General features: G+C 50.7%; 1 protein-coding gene across 18 annotated transcripts in view; it reads right to left on the bottom strand.

Annotated features, from left to right (window-relative positions):
- The window catches only part of CACNA1D (calcium voltage-gated channel subunit alpha1 D), a 299,149-nt gene that overhangs the window by 99,540 nt on the left and 184,075 nt on the right, over positions 1–15,534 (bottom strand). For all 18 annotated transcript variants that reach the window (XM_032322272.1, XM_032322306.1, XM_032322264.1 and 15 more), the window contains exon 9: positions 4,303–4,472. In XM_032322272.1, coding sequence (XP_032178163.1) covers positions 4,303–4,472 — 170 coding nt within the window. The remainder of the gene's footprint in view (positions 1–4,302; positions 4,473–15,534) is intronic.

Raw genomic sequence — 15,534 nt, 5'->3', positions numbered from 1 at the left:
ATTCGGTGTGATACCATTCAGGGGTTCCCAACCTCGGCTTCACGCGGGAACCTCCAGGGAGCAGTAGATCAAGCCATGCCTGGGTCCCGCCACACACAGACCGGTCTTCGTTGGGGGGGGGGGGGAGGGGTGCGGGACCAGGATGTCCGCGTTCCCCAGGTGACTGTCATGTACAGCCAGAGATGGGTACCGCAGGAGCAGACGGTGATGTTTAGCAGATCAGAGAGAAGAGATGAGATGTGCACATGCCCAAGCCCTGGATTTGGCATCTGCTCTCCGACAGCAAACATCGACAAACCGCCAACGGACGTTGAGCCAGAAAGCCGTGCCTCGCTACCTTCAACATGACTGACCGGGCAACAGGTTTGTTTTTCATCAATACGTAGAACTTCACAGTCCCTGAACAGGAAAGTAGAGGGACGTGGTGCTAAAAGGGGTCCTTAGCCTGAGGTTGGTTAGAGGTCTAGGAGGATCTGCGAGAATTGCAGTGTTTAGGTCAAGTTATCCTGTAGTCTGATAACGGCATCGGTACCAAGGACTCCCGTGGCTACAGTGACTCCTGCCACGAATCAAACTTTAATCCTCAGGACAACCTCTGGGCAAGTATCTTTATCACCTTCTTGCAGTCAGAGAAATGGGGGCTCAGAGACATCGGGTCGTTTGCCTATCACTCAAGTCCAAATTCCGAGTCACAAAACTCAATGGCAGCCAGTTCCAGAGAAGGGACACCGCGTGCTATCTAGCCCCACCTCCAAAGGTTCGTGACATCTGCCATTCATGTTTCCTGAAGTCCTGCCTTTGATTGTACAGCCTGAGGCTTGGGCTATAGCAAGGGCTTCTGTCACAACTGTCACACTACCACACTGTCACTTAACTCCCCCATGCCTGGAAGGAACCTGTCCCAATCCCATCCAGGACCCTGCTGGAAAGGGCAGTCAGTGGCGTAAGCATCCTGAGGCACCAAGGACAAAGCCAGGACACCCAGGGAGGGCCCCATCCCGTCTCCCTGAAAAAAAAACAGGAGCGGGGCTGGGATGTTAAGAGTATGGGCCTGGCTTTTACCCACCCAGGAAGCACGTCAGTAATGGCCCTGCCCACGCTGAACTGCTTGCTACCGGGTGGCAGAGACCAGACCTGGAGTGTGCGGGCAGTGAACCAACCACTATCAGCTGATGAAGGGATGATGCAGGCCTTGTGGAAATCCTCTGTCCCCCTCGGGTTTCTTGCTGTGACAGGAAGAAGATGGACAGGAAGAAAAAGACAGCTCTCCTTAGCCAAAAGGTCTGGGCTGCCGGGAGTATATTCGAGGAGGCCCACATCCTCGTCAGGAGGAGACCTGGGGTTCTCATTGTCGGTCGGTTAACTCCCTGCATGGTTCCCACAGCCTGAGATCTAGGACTTCCTTTCAGACCCTCATCACCCATGTCCTGGGAATCTGGTGGCTCAGGAGATCAGAGCCTCACTGTCCAGGAAAGCGCAGCACCTGGCCAAAGGAGCCTGGTAAAGGACAAGGGTACCCACGGAAGCATGTGCTCTTCAGGATCGAACGTCCAGCTGGTTCCCAGGCTGAGCCACACAGCACCGTGCCCAGCACAAACCACAGGGACGTGGTGCGGCGTTACCGGGGGAGGAGTCCTAGTTACAAAGTGAAGTCTGAGACAACTTTGAAAGGGCCGTTGTTTCTTCCCTTGATGATACTACTGAGCACAGTGCTTCAGGGCTTGCAACACTGATCACCTTCTGTACCTCACTCATGCCATTTCTCCAGCCTAAGAAAAAAGCCTCTCCCCCGTGCCTTTGGAAGCCGCAGGCAAGCACCTCCCTGGAGTTCAGCAGGAACACCACCTCCTCCAGGGAGCCTCCCCTTGCATCCTTGTGCCCTTGCAACAATGTGCCCATCGTTGCTTTGTTGTGCCCTTCAGGGCTCCCACAGCAGACTGCTGGCCCCCTGATCACACGGCCAGCTTGTCTCCATCTTACAGTAAGGCCTGGCTTCTCCACTTCCCTCTATAGCCAGGTTTCCAAAGGCAGAGGCACCGAGTTTTATCACAATGTGGCCAGGTCCTTCGCACGTGCTGGCAGCACCGGAAGTACTGGGCCAAGACAAAGTGAGCCAAGAGCTCTCGGGACTATCAGAAGACATTGCTTGAGCCCACAGAAAACGCCCACTCCTCAAACCCCAGGCACAAGCACAGTCTCACCACACCTGATGCTAGCGGCACGAACGGGGACCCCGTCCATTTCCAAAGCCGGGGCACTGAAGGGGTGAAAAGACACCGCCTGAAAGGCTCACCCAGCAACCCGTCAGCCACAGCTCCACTGGTAAAGGAAGGGGGCGTACTCAGGAGAAGGACCCGTACTTGTGCTGACTGACACACGACATGCTACACTGGGAGAGGGAGCACGTGGCTGGCAGACACCCCCACCCCACACCACCCCTCCCCATCCCCAGAAACCAAGGTCAGCACCCAAGCTGCAGTCTGGAAATGAGCAGGGAGACAGTGGGGTAGGCATCCCTCCTGCTCCAAGAACAGCCTGTGGCCGGCCATATGGTAGGCGCGGAAGCCACAAGAAGCCCATTGGGATTTGGACTCAAATGCCCTGAAGACACAGACACCCTTCTTACACTCACTGACCCAGAGGACAACACCCAGTTTGGAACTGGAAGGAATACCCCTGCATGAACTCCCATCTCAGAGTCAGCACACAGAGGCTGCTCTAGAAATCCTCCAGCTGCTTCCTGATGCTCAGGCACTGTGTCCTCTGTCTCTTCCTCAAGGGAGCAGCACCAGTGACCCTGGGAAGCAGCGGGGAGAGGAGAGGAGGAGTCTGTCTGCCCACTGCTGGCCCCCCAGGAGCCCACAGGACTGAGTCCGTCATTTGCAACAGTGAGAACAGGAAACTCACACTCCCAATGGTAGCATGGACCCAGAGTCCTCCGCTAGAAGCAACCAAAGGCCACCTCAGTCACCTGTGGGCCGTTCGGCCTTCACTTGTGTGATCCGCTGTCTACAGAAGAGGCACATACTGGCCTCACTCGCCCAGCCTCCCTGCCCCGTCTCCCCCAACCAGCCGAACGAATGAACCACCCCCGGGCCCTCCTCACACTCTGCTGTGGCTCAGAAGGTTTCTCCTGACACTGACTGACCTCAGGCTCCTCCATCCTTCCAGGCTCGGGGCCAATGCCCCACAGCTCCCCGCTGGAGCCCCGCAGTCGGCCCTCAGCCCCTCAGCACTGGGCACACAGATGCCACCCCTCCCGACCTGCGTCTCTGTCCCCCTGGGCAGCATCTCGGCTTGCATAGGCCTAACCATCCCCAGAAGGAGCAAACCACATCCCGTCCACCCCACGAGTGCCCCCGGCAACCAGCGCCCTCCTTGCTGGATGAAGGAGAGACCGCATGATGCCTCAGGGGCCCTGCCCTAGGGGCGCTCGTTCCGCCATCTTCCAGGAGGTGGGGCCCACCTTGGTTCCCCAGGCCTCTCAAGGGACACGCATCTTTGACACAGCTTTTCTGTCCTTAAAATGAACTATTCTGGATTAGAAACAAACCACAAGCCTCACAGTCAAATCTATGATTGAATTTTGATTTCTGCTTTTACCTGAGGCACAGATGGCTCAGGAAGAGTGCGAGCTCCTCTTTGGGGGAAAGTAGGTAGTAAAAGAGACACCTCGGTTGACGATGGCTATGAACTCCAGGGGTTGCTGGGCACCGGGGGCCTTCCCACTGCGGAATGTGCCCGAGAGGCCTGGTGCCATGGTGGGCTACGAGGGGAATGGGCTCCAAGTAGCCATGCCAACTCACATGCGTCCTTGCCCTGCCCAGACGGCTGAGCTGGTTTCTTCCCAGCTAACAATGGCTGAGCGCCTGGCTTTGCGTGTGGAGCCCGGGTGCGAGCCACTCCAGGCGGCATGAGGACAGAGAGGGACCCTGCTCTTCAAGTTCTCATCCAGGAACATGGCTCACCCCGCAGGGAAGGAGCTGCAGCTACCATGCCGTGGGGTCACCGTGAGTCCTACTGTGGCTGGTGCCCCCACAGGAGGGGGTCCCCGATTTCCCGACAAGCGATTGCAGCGGACCCTGTGACTGGGCACGAATCTGAGTCCCAAACCTCAGGCGGAGTCTCAGAGCTGGTGTAAATGCCCCGGTCCCCTCTGACGGGCTGGCGGAAGGAACCGGGCCGCTGAGAGGAGGCCGCCTGTCTCTCAGGCTGGGTCAAGGGGGAGCAACAGCTCCGCCCGGCGGGCACCTGAGTCACCCCGGAGCGCTCTCTGGTCAGGGGTAGGAAGGGGTTACATACTGTTTCGTTTGCTTTCCTCTCCTCCTTCCTCCTCGTTCTCAGGATCGATGTCTTCGGCTTGGGTGATCCAATCCAAGTAGCCCTTTAGATCCTCCTCCAGCTGCTGCTTCTCCCGGAGCTTCTGGAAATCTCCCCGGGCTTTAGCCTTCTCTCGCTCCTTTGAGAATTCTCTGAGGGCAGCAGAGAGAACAAGCACACGTCAGGACGTCCTCGGGGACCTGGACCGTGAGCCATCTGCCCTGCCACACAACAGGCTTGTGGCAGGACACACAGCGCTGAGTACGGCCACGCGAGCACAGCAACAGAGGCCACACACGTGGACAGGACATAGCACAGTGTCTTCCTAAGCAAGACCGTGGCTGTCAGAGCTGCAGAGACGACACCAACACACATGCGCTGTCCCTTAGAAAACCAACAATCCCCAACATCCCAAGGAGCCCAGGCCCAAAACACCACATGCTATCGTGGCAGGCTTGCTGACTCCCACTCTCCCCCACCAACAGCCTGGACTCAGACATGTCCCACCTCCCCCAGAGCCTCCTCGGAGCGCAGGCATCACACGTCAAAGAGCAAGGACCCGGGAGGGCTAGGCTGTGGTCAGAGAGGTCACACACTAGGTGTAGGGCTTCTTCAATACCTGTAGCCAAACACAGGTATTGTGTGTTTGGCTACAGCATTCCTGACCCTCACGTCCAAACTGAGAGCCAGGAGGGGGAGCAGGTGCCTCTAGCAGCACCGGCAGCTTCCCGCCAGAGTAGTGGACAGGGTTGGGACAGACCCACCTCACAGCCCCGTTCTCCCTCCCCACACAGAAAATAGAACACCGAAGAAGCACTACTGTCATCCCTAACCCCGCTTCCTTGCCATGATCTTTTCCCAAAAGTCTTCCCCATAGGAGACGAAGAGGCAATACGATTTGTTGCCCATTTATGGGAACACCTGTCCTGGAAAGGCTTTGGCAGAACATGTACACATTCCCAACTGCTTGTTGTTTACTCCGCCTTTGGTGTCTGCAATCCTCCATCTACACGTACATACAGAATCCCCCATTTGCTCCGGCAAGCCTGGGAGTCAGGTGGGTGATTACCCAATTTTCACATCCAAGGAACCATCTGCATTTCCAACCGGGAATAGCTATAGGAGCCAAGCTACATGAGTTATGGATTTCCTAAGTACGATTAAAAAGCTGCTAAGGAAAGCAGCTGAGGTAACAGCACAGCTTTCGCACACACAGCCCTGGATTCTAACAGAGGTTACATCTGTCTTCCTTCTGCCTTCCTTCTAGCCCAAAGATGGCACATCTCCCTATTAGGGACTTCTTTAACTCAACCCAACTCAACCCAACTCGACCCAACACAACACAATCCAACGCAATGCAACCCAACCCAATCCAACCCCACCCAACCCAACCCAACCCAGCTAACCCAATGAACGAAGGGGGAAATGATCTGCTTACATAAGCCCAACCCCTCTTCTCTCTCTTCTCTCTCCCTCTCCACTCTGGTCTGTCAAAGTGCTGAACAGATACTTGAAAGCCCAGGGATGCTGATACTTCAGATAAGAAACTAAAACCCTCACCAAGGCGCCACCCTCTGCCCAGTGAAAAAGGACGACACTCATCGCTCCCCAATCACCCACATTTTGGATGCCCCAAAAGCTGTCGTTGGCTGTGTGAGGGCTGATCCATCCCCACCTGCCTCCTCTGGGAAGTGGGGGAGGCAGGGCTGCAAGGCGTCCTGGGCCTGGCCTGTAGAAGATATGACCTCAGGGGGTTTGCAGGGTGAACCAAAGCTGATAAAGACTCAGAGATGTTTTCTGTACTCCTCACCCAGGGCCCTTTCCTCCAGGGAGAATCCCTGTCCGTCTCCTGTAGGAGAGGCAGGGTGTGTTGCTGCTCAGGGAAACCACATCCTTAGGAGGATGAGGGGCTGCCAGGCCCGCTGGGCTTCCCAAGGACACGGTGACTCGGCTCTGGGTAAGTTCACCAAATTAATTTGAGTTTTAAAAAAAGTCACACCCGATCCATAATGACATCCCTGAAGGATGTAGTGGAGGCCCTGGAGGTTCATGTGTCAACATGAAAATGCATCACGCCATCTGTTTTCTTAAATACATCGTAAAAAGCAACTATGTGGGCCTCATTTCAATTGTTCACCAGAAGTATTTAAGCCCAAATCTCTGTGTTTTGATTTTGAACTTGGAGTACGAAATTTACATGGTTATAATAAAAACAGGGTATTCTTATTTCTAGATCCATAGCTCATCTGAGTTCTTGAAAAAGATTACAAAGATAATAAGAGAGTTACCTGAAAACCCAAGGGCTTTACAAAAGAGAATTTTGCTTTAAAATATTTTATAAAGTTTTTGTTTTTTGTTTTGCTTTCTTTGCATTAGAAATTTAAAAAGAAAGAAAAAGAAAGAGAGAGAGAACTCTAACAAGTGGTACCACTGTTGCCCATTCTTGGTTGCTGAGACATGGTAACACATGCACTGGTAAAATCCTACTATGAGTAAAATTTCTGAGAACAAAAACCTGGCTCATGGCCCATTTGTTTTAAATAACAGTCACTATCACACAACTTCAAGTGACAAAGTTGTTCATGTGAGCACTCAGAACTGATTGAAGCAGTTTCTGAATGGCCTAATACTCAGCAGGCCGGCAAGCTTTGCTGATTGGAAGAACAGAGATTTGCAAGCATGAATCTCCTCCTGGTGGCTCTGAGACAGGCTGGGGGGAAAGAGGCGGGGGGGAGGGGGTCCCTGTGATGGACCTGTAGACCACACTGGGCTCTCTGGTGGAAGACCTGGATTCTAGTCCCAGCTCTGTCACTGGTCTCTTCTGAGTTTCGTTTTTTGCAGCTGCAAACAGACATACGACCTGGTCTACCGTTTCACACAGATTAAGTAAGACAATACTGTGGAAATCATAAAGCGTTGGACAAATGTGAAGCTGAAAAACAGAATATTTACATTGAATCTGGACATGAAAAAGGCAACAGGAGGAGCTTTTTCCAATACTAAAGGGGGGGAAATTGCCAACAGCTCTGAGTGGGCTCTAAGCTACATGATCCCAGCAGAACGGAGAGAAACACAGGACACATAGGATCCTAGACTCAGAGTGACCTCCATGAGCCAGCCAGTGCCTCAGTAATTCTGTACCACTCTCTGCCCCATTGGAAATAACCCAGTCCCATCTTGACAAACCTTCCACTCCAGAAAAATCCCACCCAAGTCCTCCGAATCTTCCATCGACCTCAGTGGATGAAGAAAAAAAGTTCTCCATTTTGCATGAGAACTTGTCATTTTCAAAGCTTGTTACTAAGGGACTGAATAATAGTCACTACTACAAAAGTTGACTTTAAACAGCTATTGGTAGAAACCATCTGACTTTTTACAAATGACTAGAAATCTAACAACTCAGCGTGTGACAGAAGCCTACTGGTTCCAGATCAGAATTCTATTTATGATACATTCAATCAAAAGAAAAAAGATATAAGAAGGGCTTTGACAAAAAGGCACCTGGTATTTTATCCTTTATGTATGAAAAAAGGGGTAATAAGAAAACATGCATATTACACTTCAGGGTGTATCCAAAAGATAAAGCAGAAAATGCAAAATGGGGACCAGTGGAAGGGAGGGGACATAACAGGAGGGACCCTGTTAAGTATAATTTTATAGTTTTGACTTTCGGGACCATGCTAATGTTCCACAAATTATGATTTCTTAATTAAATCACCAAGGATGGGATGGAAGGAAAATACCCCTAAAGTGGAATTGAATTGAGACAAAAGAATCTGATTGTATGTCAAATGAATACCATAGCTATCCTGAAGAGAAAGACAAAACTAGCTCAGGTAGCTTAGGATCTCTTGACTGCCTGCTCTCACCCTTGGATAGAACCAAGTGAGGGAAGAACAGCAAATAAATGCTAAACTCTTTCAGGGAGTTTTGCGTTTGGTAGTGCTATGGACAAAAATAGTACTGAAATCATTCCAGATGTATTATAGGACTCAACAAATGAGCAAATGTGTCCATGTTGTTGGGAGTCAAGGTTTTCGCTGTAGACGGAGGGTATTAGAGACATGAAAGAAAGAAAGACTGAAAGGATCCTCTGGGGATGGACTAGAATGGGAGGTGTTGGTGGGAATTCATGATTTCTATGTATCTGTAAATATGTGTATGTATATGTATATATAAATGCATTTATTTCGTAGCTCTGTTGAAAGGATATGGAAGCAAAGGCATCCCAGTAGTTATGAGCACACCTGGCACCCAGACTTTGGTCTCTAATATCATTTCTCTGAAAAGGAACCAGAAATCTTGGGTAAAACGACTGATTCGAGGGCCAGAGTAGAGTAGGTACAGGATGAAACAAGTAAGGAAGTACCAAAAATAAATAAATAAAAATTAAAAGCAAAACAAAAATATGATAAGAGCATGCCATAAGGCCACAGGAGCCAGGGAAGTATCTCACACTGGCTAAATCTGGAATAGTTTGGGCCCCCAAATAATGAGAAACAGAAATTAAAATTTAAAAAATCAGTCCACACTTGTAATAGCCAGATAAATGAAAAAACAAATGAACTGATCATTGCTAGAGGAGAGGGGTGGGGTGGTAGACAACATGAGTGATAGGGAGTGAGAGTTATAGGCTTCCAGTTAGGGGATGAGTAAGTCATGGGGATACAAGGTACAGCACAGAGAAGAGAGTCAATGCTACTGTGAGAGTAGTGTACAGTGACAGATGGTGACAATGCTTGGGATGAGCACGGCGTAATGTATAAACTTGTCAAATGACTATGTTGTATGCCTGAAACTAACGTAACACTGTGTGTCAACTATACTCAAATTTTTTAGAAGTACAAAAACAAGCAAAAGCAAATGAGATAAAATATTAATAAGGGAATTCAGGTAAAGGGTACATGGATTATTCACTACATTAATCTGATTCTTATAACTTTTCTGTACTTTGAAATTACTTCTAAAGAGAAAGAATTTTCAAGCTTTGGGAAAATGTAACCAGGGTAACCAAACGGCAAATTTATGTCACATATGCATTTCCGCTTCCCAGCTAGACTGTAGGCTCTTCCCAGACAGACAATGTTGTCCATCGCTTATGTTTTCCTTTCCACATCTCTGTCTCTCCCAAGATGCACCCCCTTCCAGTAGGCATGTGGGAAAGTCTAGATACTCGGCACATGAAATGAGCCCCATTCCTTAAGAGGCCAGAATGCATCAGGGGAGAAAGCTCATGATTCCTGAGATCTCCTAGAGGGATGAAATGAGCGTGTCTCAGCCCAGACACACCATCTGGACCAGCTTCTACCATCAGCCTGCCCTTTCCCCTTATCATTTACAGGCCTCGTGTTGCTCGAGAATCCTGGTTGCTAGATAATCTTTCCTCCTAGTCTATGTCCTTTGTAAGGGGGAATTTCTCAGTGAGGAATCTTCCTGCCCGCTGGACATCACAACCACCAGGCGTCTACACCAGCCCGTCTGCACACACCTCACCTGCTGAGGCAGCTGGAGGAGCTGTAGCTGGAGTGTCCATGAGGGTTCCCCTCCCCCTCGACTTCAGGCTCCCACTGCAGATCTAGGCTTCATCCTGATGTTGTCCTGCTCAGAAAGCCTCAGGACTCCTTACTGCTGCCCTCAACACTCCAGGGGCAAAAACCACATAGCCTGGCCCTCGAGGCCTCCTAGGCTTCTCCCACAGGTTACCCCAGCTCCACCTCCCTGCCTTATCACAAGCACCTTGTATTCTGGCTGTGCTCTTCTCAATTCCTCAACTCTCAGAGCCTCTGTCCACAGAACTCTGTCCAACTGAGAAGCCTTCTCCCACCTCTGAATTCCAGCTCACCCATCCAAGACCCAGGTTTCCTAGCTACCCCCCGGCTATCCCCACCCATCAACGAAGAGTCCTGCCCTCCTCTGAATCCCCAGGGCACTCTGCTTGGTGAACACCAAGACTCAGAAGTGTGTGTGTGTGTGCCCAGGCCAGCTGGCCTCCTCAGCAAGATATCCCTGATGAGAGCCCAGCACAGTGCCCTATCCCCATCCTCACTGCAGAGGATCAATAGTGACACAGGAACCGTTACGACCCTCCTTACATAGAAAGTGAGGAAGCGGAGACTCAGAGAGATTGGTCAGAGAAGCCCACCGAGCTCCTGAACGGACCCTCCCAAGGACCTCGACGCAGGCAACCAAAAAGCAGAGAAAGAATCAGGTAGAAGTACAAAGGGCCGAGGTCCAAGAAGCAGTTTAGAGTCAGCCCAGGAGGAGCCTTAAATCTCAAATTCAGAATCAGGACTGCTTCCCTGTAGGCAATGGGGCACCACCAGAAGTCTGACAGAAGAGAATCCTTATCGGCTCTGTTCTATGGGAGTTCTACGTGAAGATGAGATCAAAATAGGGAGAAAATGGTGCTGAAGCCAGAAGGCATTCAGGAAACACCGGGTGACAGGGTTGATTCAACACCAACAAGAATGTGAGTCAGAAGTAACATGGCTCTGACAAAATTTCCAACTTCTGTGGAAGGTGCTAAAGAACACCTGTGGGGGCCGCCATTACTGACTCTCAGTCAGCCTCACATGGCGGTCACTTTGGCCTCTGTCCCCTGACGCTGGTCTCCTGGGTCTGGCCCCACCGGGAGCCATCTTCTCCCTGAGTGTGGATCCGTTCCTCCACGGCCAAACGATGCCCTCCCCACTTCCTGCCATGGGGAGATTCCACACCCACTTGTTCGGGAAAGAAAGGTCCGCCGGCAGGGGGCAGAGGAAGGCCAGACAGGAGGGGGGATAGAGAAGAGATGCCACATAAGAGCCCCATTTCTGGTCCGTAAGTCTCCAGAAGGCTGCCATAGAAAAGAGGAAGTGGACCTCCTGTGGGCCCCAGGGAGAGAGCAGAAGCAGAGTAAGACTGATTTCAGAGCAAGAGAAGGCAGAAACTTCAAATAGTCCAAGTGCTCCGAAGATGAAACAGGAAGCCATGGAAGTCAGCAGCTTCTAGAGTGGGCGCCATGGAGATGCAGGCCTTTGGTAGAGGGCTAGCACCTCGGTAGGGAAGTTGGAGCAGGGGATGTGGTGTAGACCTCGCCCGTATCTCTTCCCCAGGGTCACACAACACCCATCTCACTCAGGCCAGCACTTGCAACACACTGCCCCATACGGTGTCCAGCCATGACTGTGACTCAAGCCTCCTGGCCTCCTCTGTGGCTCCAAGGGAAAGCCGGACCCCTGACTGCTGCGAAGTGGTCCCTTCCTCACTGTCTGCTTCCTTCCTGAGGCAGCAACCCAGTGCCTCTCTCAGTCCTGCCAACCAAGATGTCTGGTGGCATCAAGAAGCCCAAGGGCCAAGGGAGTCAGAAGCAAGGGCCAGGAGAGGTCCTGACTGCGGAGCAAGGGTACAGCCACACCCCGGGTGGCAGTCACACGGGCCCCAGCAAAGCCCTGCAGAGGGGAGAGGAAAAGCGAAGAGCACACGCGGAAGGCTCGGAGGCAGGCAGAGCCTGAATGCACAGCTGCCTTTAGCGGCCCTAACCCGAGACTACCCTGGCCCGGGGCCCACCTGCCAACCAACATCAGTGCCAGCAGGATCTGCGCTTGTGCAGCGGAATGCTGCGTCAGTTTCCTGCAGGAGGGTCAGCCAGGTCACGGCCCCTTTCTAGTAAATAACAGAAACCAACCTCTTACGTATGGGGATTTCTATCTGGGATCCTCCAGGCATCTTTAGGCGCACTGTCTCACAGGTCCTCGCTACCTTGGTGCGGGACAGGCAGGAGGACAAGGACTGTCCTCTCATCTTGCAAAAGCCAAAGTTGAAGTTCAACAAGTTGGTGTTACTGACCCTGCACCACAGGCTTAGGAAACAGGACAACTGGACTCCAAACGAAGCATCCTTTCCACAGGACTCCCTATCCCTCTGCTTCCCGGCTTAGGAAGATGTGCAGACAGGACACTTACTGGTCAGGATCAGGAGGGCTGGGTCAAGATGGAAGGCTCTGCTTACCCGCGGCATTCTGGTTTTCCTCCAGAGCCCCGACTCCGCGCTTAGCCCAGGGATAGTACACGCCCCAGAAAGCTCTGCTCCAGGAAGACACACTCTGCCTGGAAGAAGCTAGCTTTCCCCCCCCACCCCAGGAGCCCCCGTGCACATGCCCCACACTGCAGAGAGCTTCCTAAACCCTGACAGTGCCAGGATTTACAGGTCCTGACATCCCGCGCTCTGGGAGCCCCAGCTCAGCCAACACAACGGGGGAGAGAGCACTTAGCCTGAAGCAAACCACTGCATTCAAATGGTAGGGCAGGTCATAGGGGACTGCCGTCACACAGTTGGCTCTGGAATTTGTTATTTCTCAAACGCCCCATAAAGTAAATGGGCCACTGGAAGTCGGGATGATTTAGAGATAGGGTTCCTTCTTGGGTTGTAATGCTATTTGTTTTACCCAGACCCACACAAATAAAATGTAGACGAATGCTTTGAAATTTGGGCATGCACACACACACATGCACACACACAGAGAAAACAAACACCAACAAGCATAAAAGCCTTCAGTGAGCAAAGCCCACATGTGAACTACTAGGATTCAGATTTCCAGGGAAAGAGAGGACTCAGGAATATTCTCTCTCTCTCTCTCTCTCTCTCACACACACACACACACACACACACACACACACACACACACACATTCACATGCAACATTTATAAAAAGAGTGGGGAAGCAGAAGAAGTAAGCCAGTGGTTTTGATCAGTGGAGGCCAGTCTGTCTTAGGTGTTAATTCTTTCCACTATGTAGACATAAAGGAAATGAAACAGAATCAAAAAAGTAGTTGGGCTCAAAACATATTTTTATGTTTAAATCTAATTTGGGGGGAAGCACACAAGTTTAGTGTCGTTCAAGGAAATGAGGTGTTCTGTTAAAAAAATAAAATAAAACAGGAAGGGAGGGAGAGAAGGTGGGGTGGGTAGGGAAGAAGGGAGGGAAAAAAATCAACAACCTGTGATGTTTCACAATTTAAAAAATATTTTAAATGAGTGGCACTGGCTCAGGTTCAAAGTTCATCAAAATCATTGGCTTTGCTCCAGTTTCCCTCAACCACAAAAGGCCAGGATTTGCCCCCAGGAGGCTGTCTTTGCAGGAGAAGAGCCTGCCAGCGTCCCAGGAGAAGGTCATGCACCCCACTGTGACATGCTCCTTTGCAGGTGACACAGGGCTGCAGGGGAGGGGAGCTCATCTGGGGCGTTGGTCTTGGACGGCAAGTGAGCCACTGGCTGGGCAGAGGGACAAGAGAAAACGGAGGGCTTTGGTTGACCACAGCAAGAGGCTGGAGAAAGTATCCACTTCCAGGCAGCCACACTAGGACTGTTTTTTGATCCTGAAGTAACCGCTGTGGTGAGTCTTTCTGTAAAGGGAGTGCCTCCTAATTTCTGTTCACACAGGTTTGGGTGTCTTAAGCGATGTCCTCAAACCCACGTTCCCCTTTTCATGTCTTTGACGGCCCTTTTGGACATAAAAGTCTCTGAGAAAATGCTCTGAATAGAAAACAGTTCCCATCTTTTGAGAAGACAAACCATCTTCAAAGTAGGTATTTCCTAACTTTTCTCCCCCAGCTTTTAATGACAAGGATATCTACTGCGAACCGCAGCTGAGCGGGCATGTCCACACCTAACCTCAGGGACCTGGCACATGTGGCACTTCCCCTCCCCCACCCCCAGAGCAGGAGGGACGGAGCCCACTAATGCAGGATCAGTCTGGTCTTCTGTCTCTCCTGGTCCTCTCTAACCACCTGCTCCAACCCTCCTCAAGTTCCTTCATTCCCTCCAAGGCACAGAGGTGTTACTGCTGTACATTGGTGTTCCCCAAGTTAGCCTCAGCTGCTCGCCCCTATTCTCGCCCACGCTGCTGGGTCAGCCCGCGAGCACATTTCTCTAACGTCCTTAGAGTCTCCTGGATGAATCTCGCTGGCGTAGAATTTGATTCACAGCATAACAACTGTTCTCTAGTATTTTCTTCTAACACTAACCTGTAAGCTCTGTGAAGAAGGGGCCGTGTGCGTCTTATCTTTGTATATCAATTCCTTATCAAAAGTGGTGGCCATTGCTCGGGAAGACCAGGCTACATTTTATTTATTTATTTTTTATTTATTTTAAAGATTTCATTTATTTGTCAGAGAGAGAGCACAAGCACAGGGGGCAGCAGAGGGAGAAGCAGGTTCTCCACTGAGCAGAGAGCCCAATGTGGGACTCGATCTCAGGACACTGGGATCATGACCTGAGCTGAAGGCAGAAGCTTAACTGACTGAGCCACTTGGGCACCCCAGGAATAGGTTAAATTTTAATAAATGCTTTTATAGACTCAGGTCTTTTTTTTTTCTTTCAATTTTTCTATCTTCTATTTTTTAATTTTTTTTATTAGAGAAAGAGAGGGAGGGGCAGAGAGAGAGAGTGAGAATCCTAAGCTGGCTCCACACCCAGTGCAGAGCCCGGTATGGGGACCTGAGCTCACAGTTCTGAGATCATGACCTGAGCTGAAATCAGGAGTCAGACACTTAACTGACTGGGCTACCAGGTGCCCCTACAGACTCAGGTCTTAGGTTAATAACGACCACTTCATAGACATGGATTGTGGGCTCTGCACTAGACTGGGCGTATCTGAAGACAAATGGCCATGTAACGTTCTAGCACCTAAAACTGTACCCACCATTGTCATTAAAACAGAAACAAAGACAGCCATTGTTCTGCCAAGTCTTAAAAAGTCCTCCATGGAAAGGAAGAAAGTGTATCTGGCATCTTAGAATGAACTACCCTTTCCTTTGACTGCATCTCCTTGTCGGAGGACAGAAGAGCTACACTCTCTCTCTCTCTGCAGAGTTAAGTTTCCATGGCTACCAAAGACATTCTAGTGCTTCCGGCAGAAAATTTCCCATGCAGGTTGCACGCTAAAAGTTACAGATTCCTTGCTTCAATCTGTTTTTTAGAAAACGTGTGCTAAGAGGCATTCTTCGAAAACATGGGCTCTCTCATCTCATCACTTTCTCCGAATGAAATATATCCTTCAATCAAATGAGCCAAGCCTACATCATTAGCTGCCATGACAGGCGTGCAATGTGTTAGTTAAGAAGTGACTTGAGAAACCTCACGCTAGACTTCTCCGATTCCAGTGTTTAAAGGAAAAATGAGGAAAATGTGTACCTGAAGTCTGACTCTGGATGTGGCAGAAGCCTTAACAAATAA

The sequence above is a fragment of the Mustela erminea genome, chromosome 1, assembly GCF_009829155.1.
Source record: "Mustela erminea isolate mMusErm1 chromosome 1, mMusErm1.Pri, whole genome shotgun sequence".
NCBI classification, from domain to species: Eukaryota; Metazoa; Chordata; class Mammalia; order Carnivora; family Mustelidae; genus Mustela; species Mustela erminea.
This window is presented reverse-complemented; position numbering and strand designations above follow the sequence as displayed.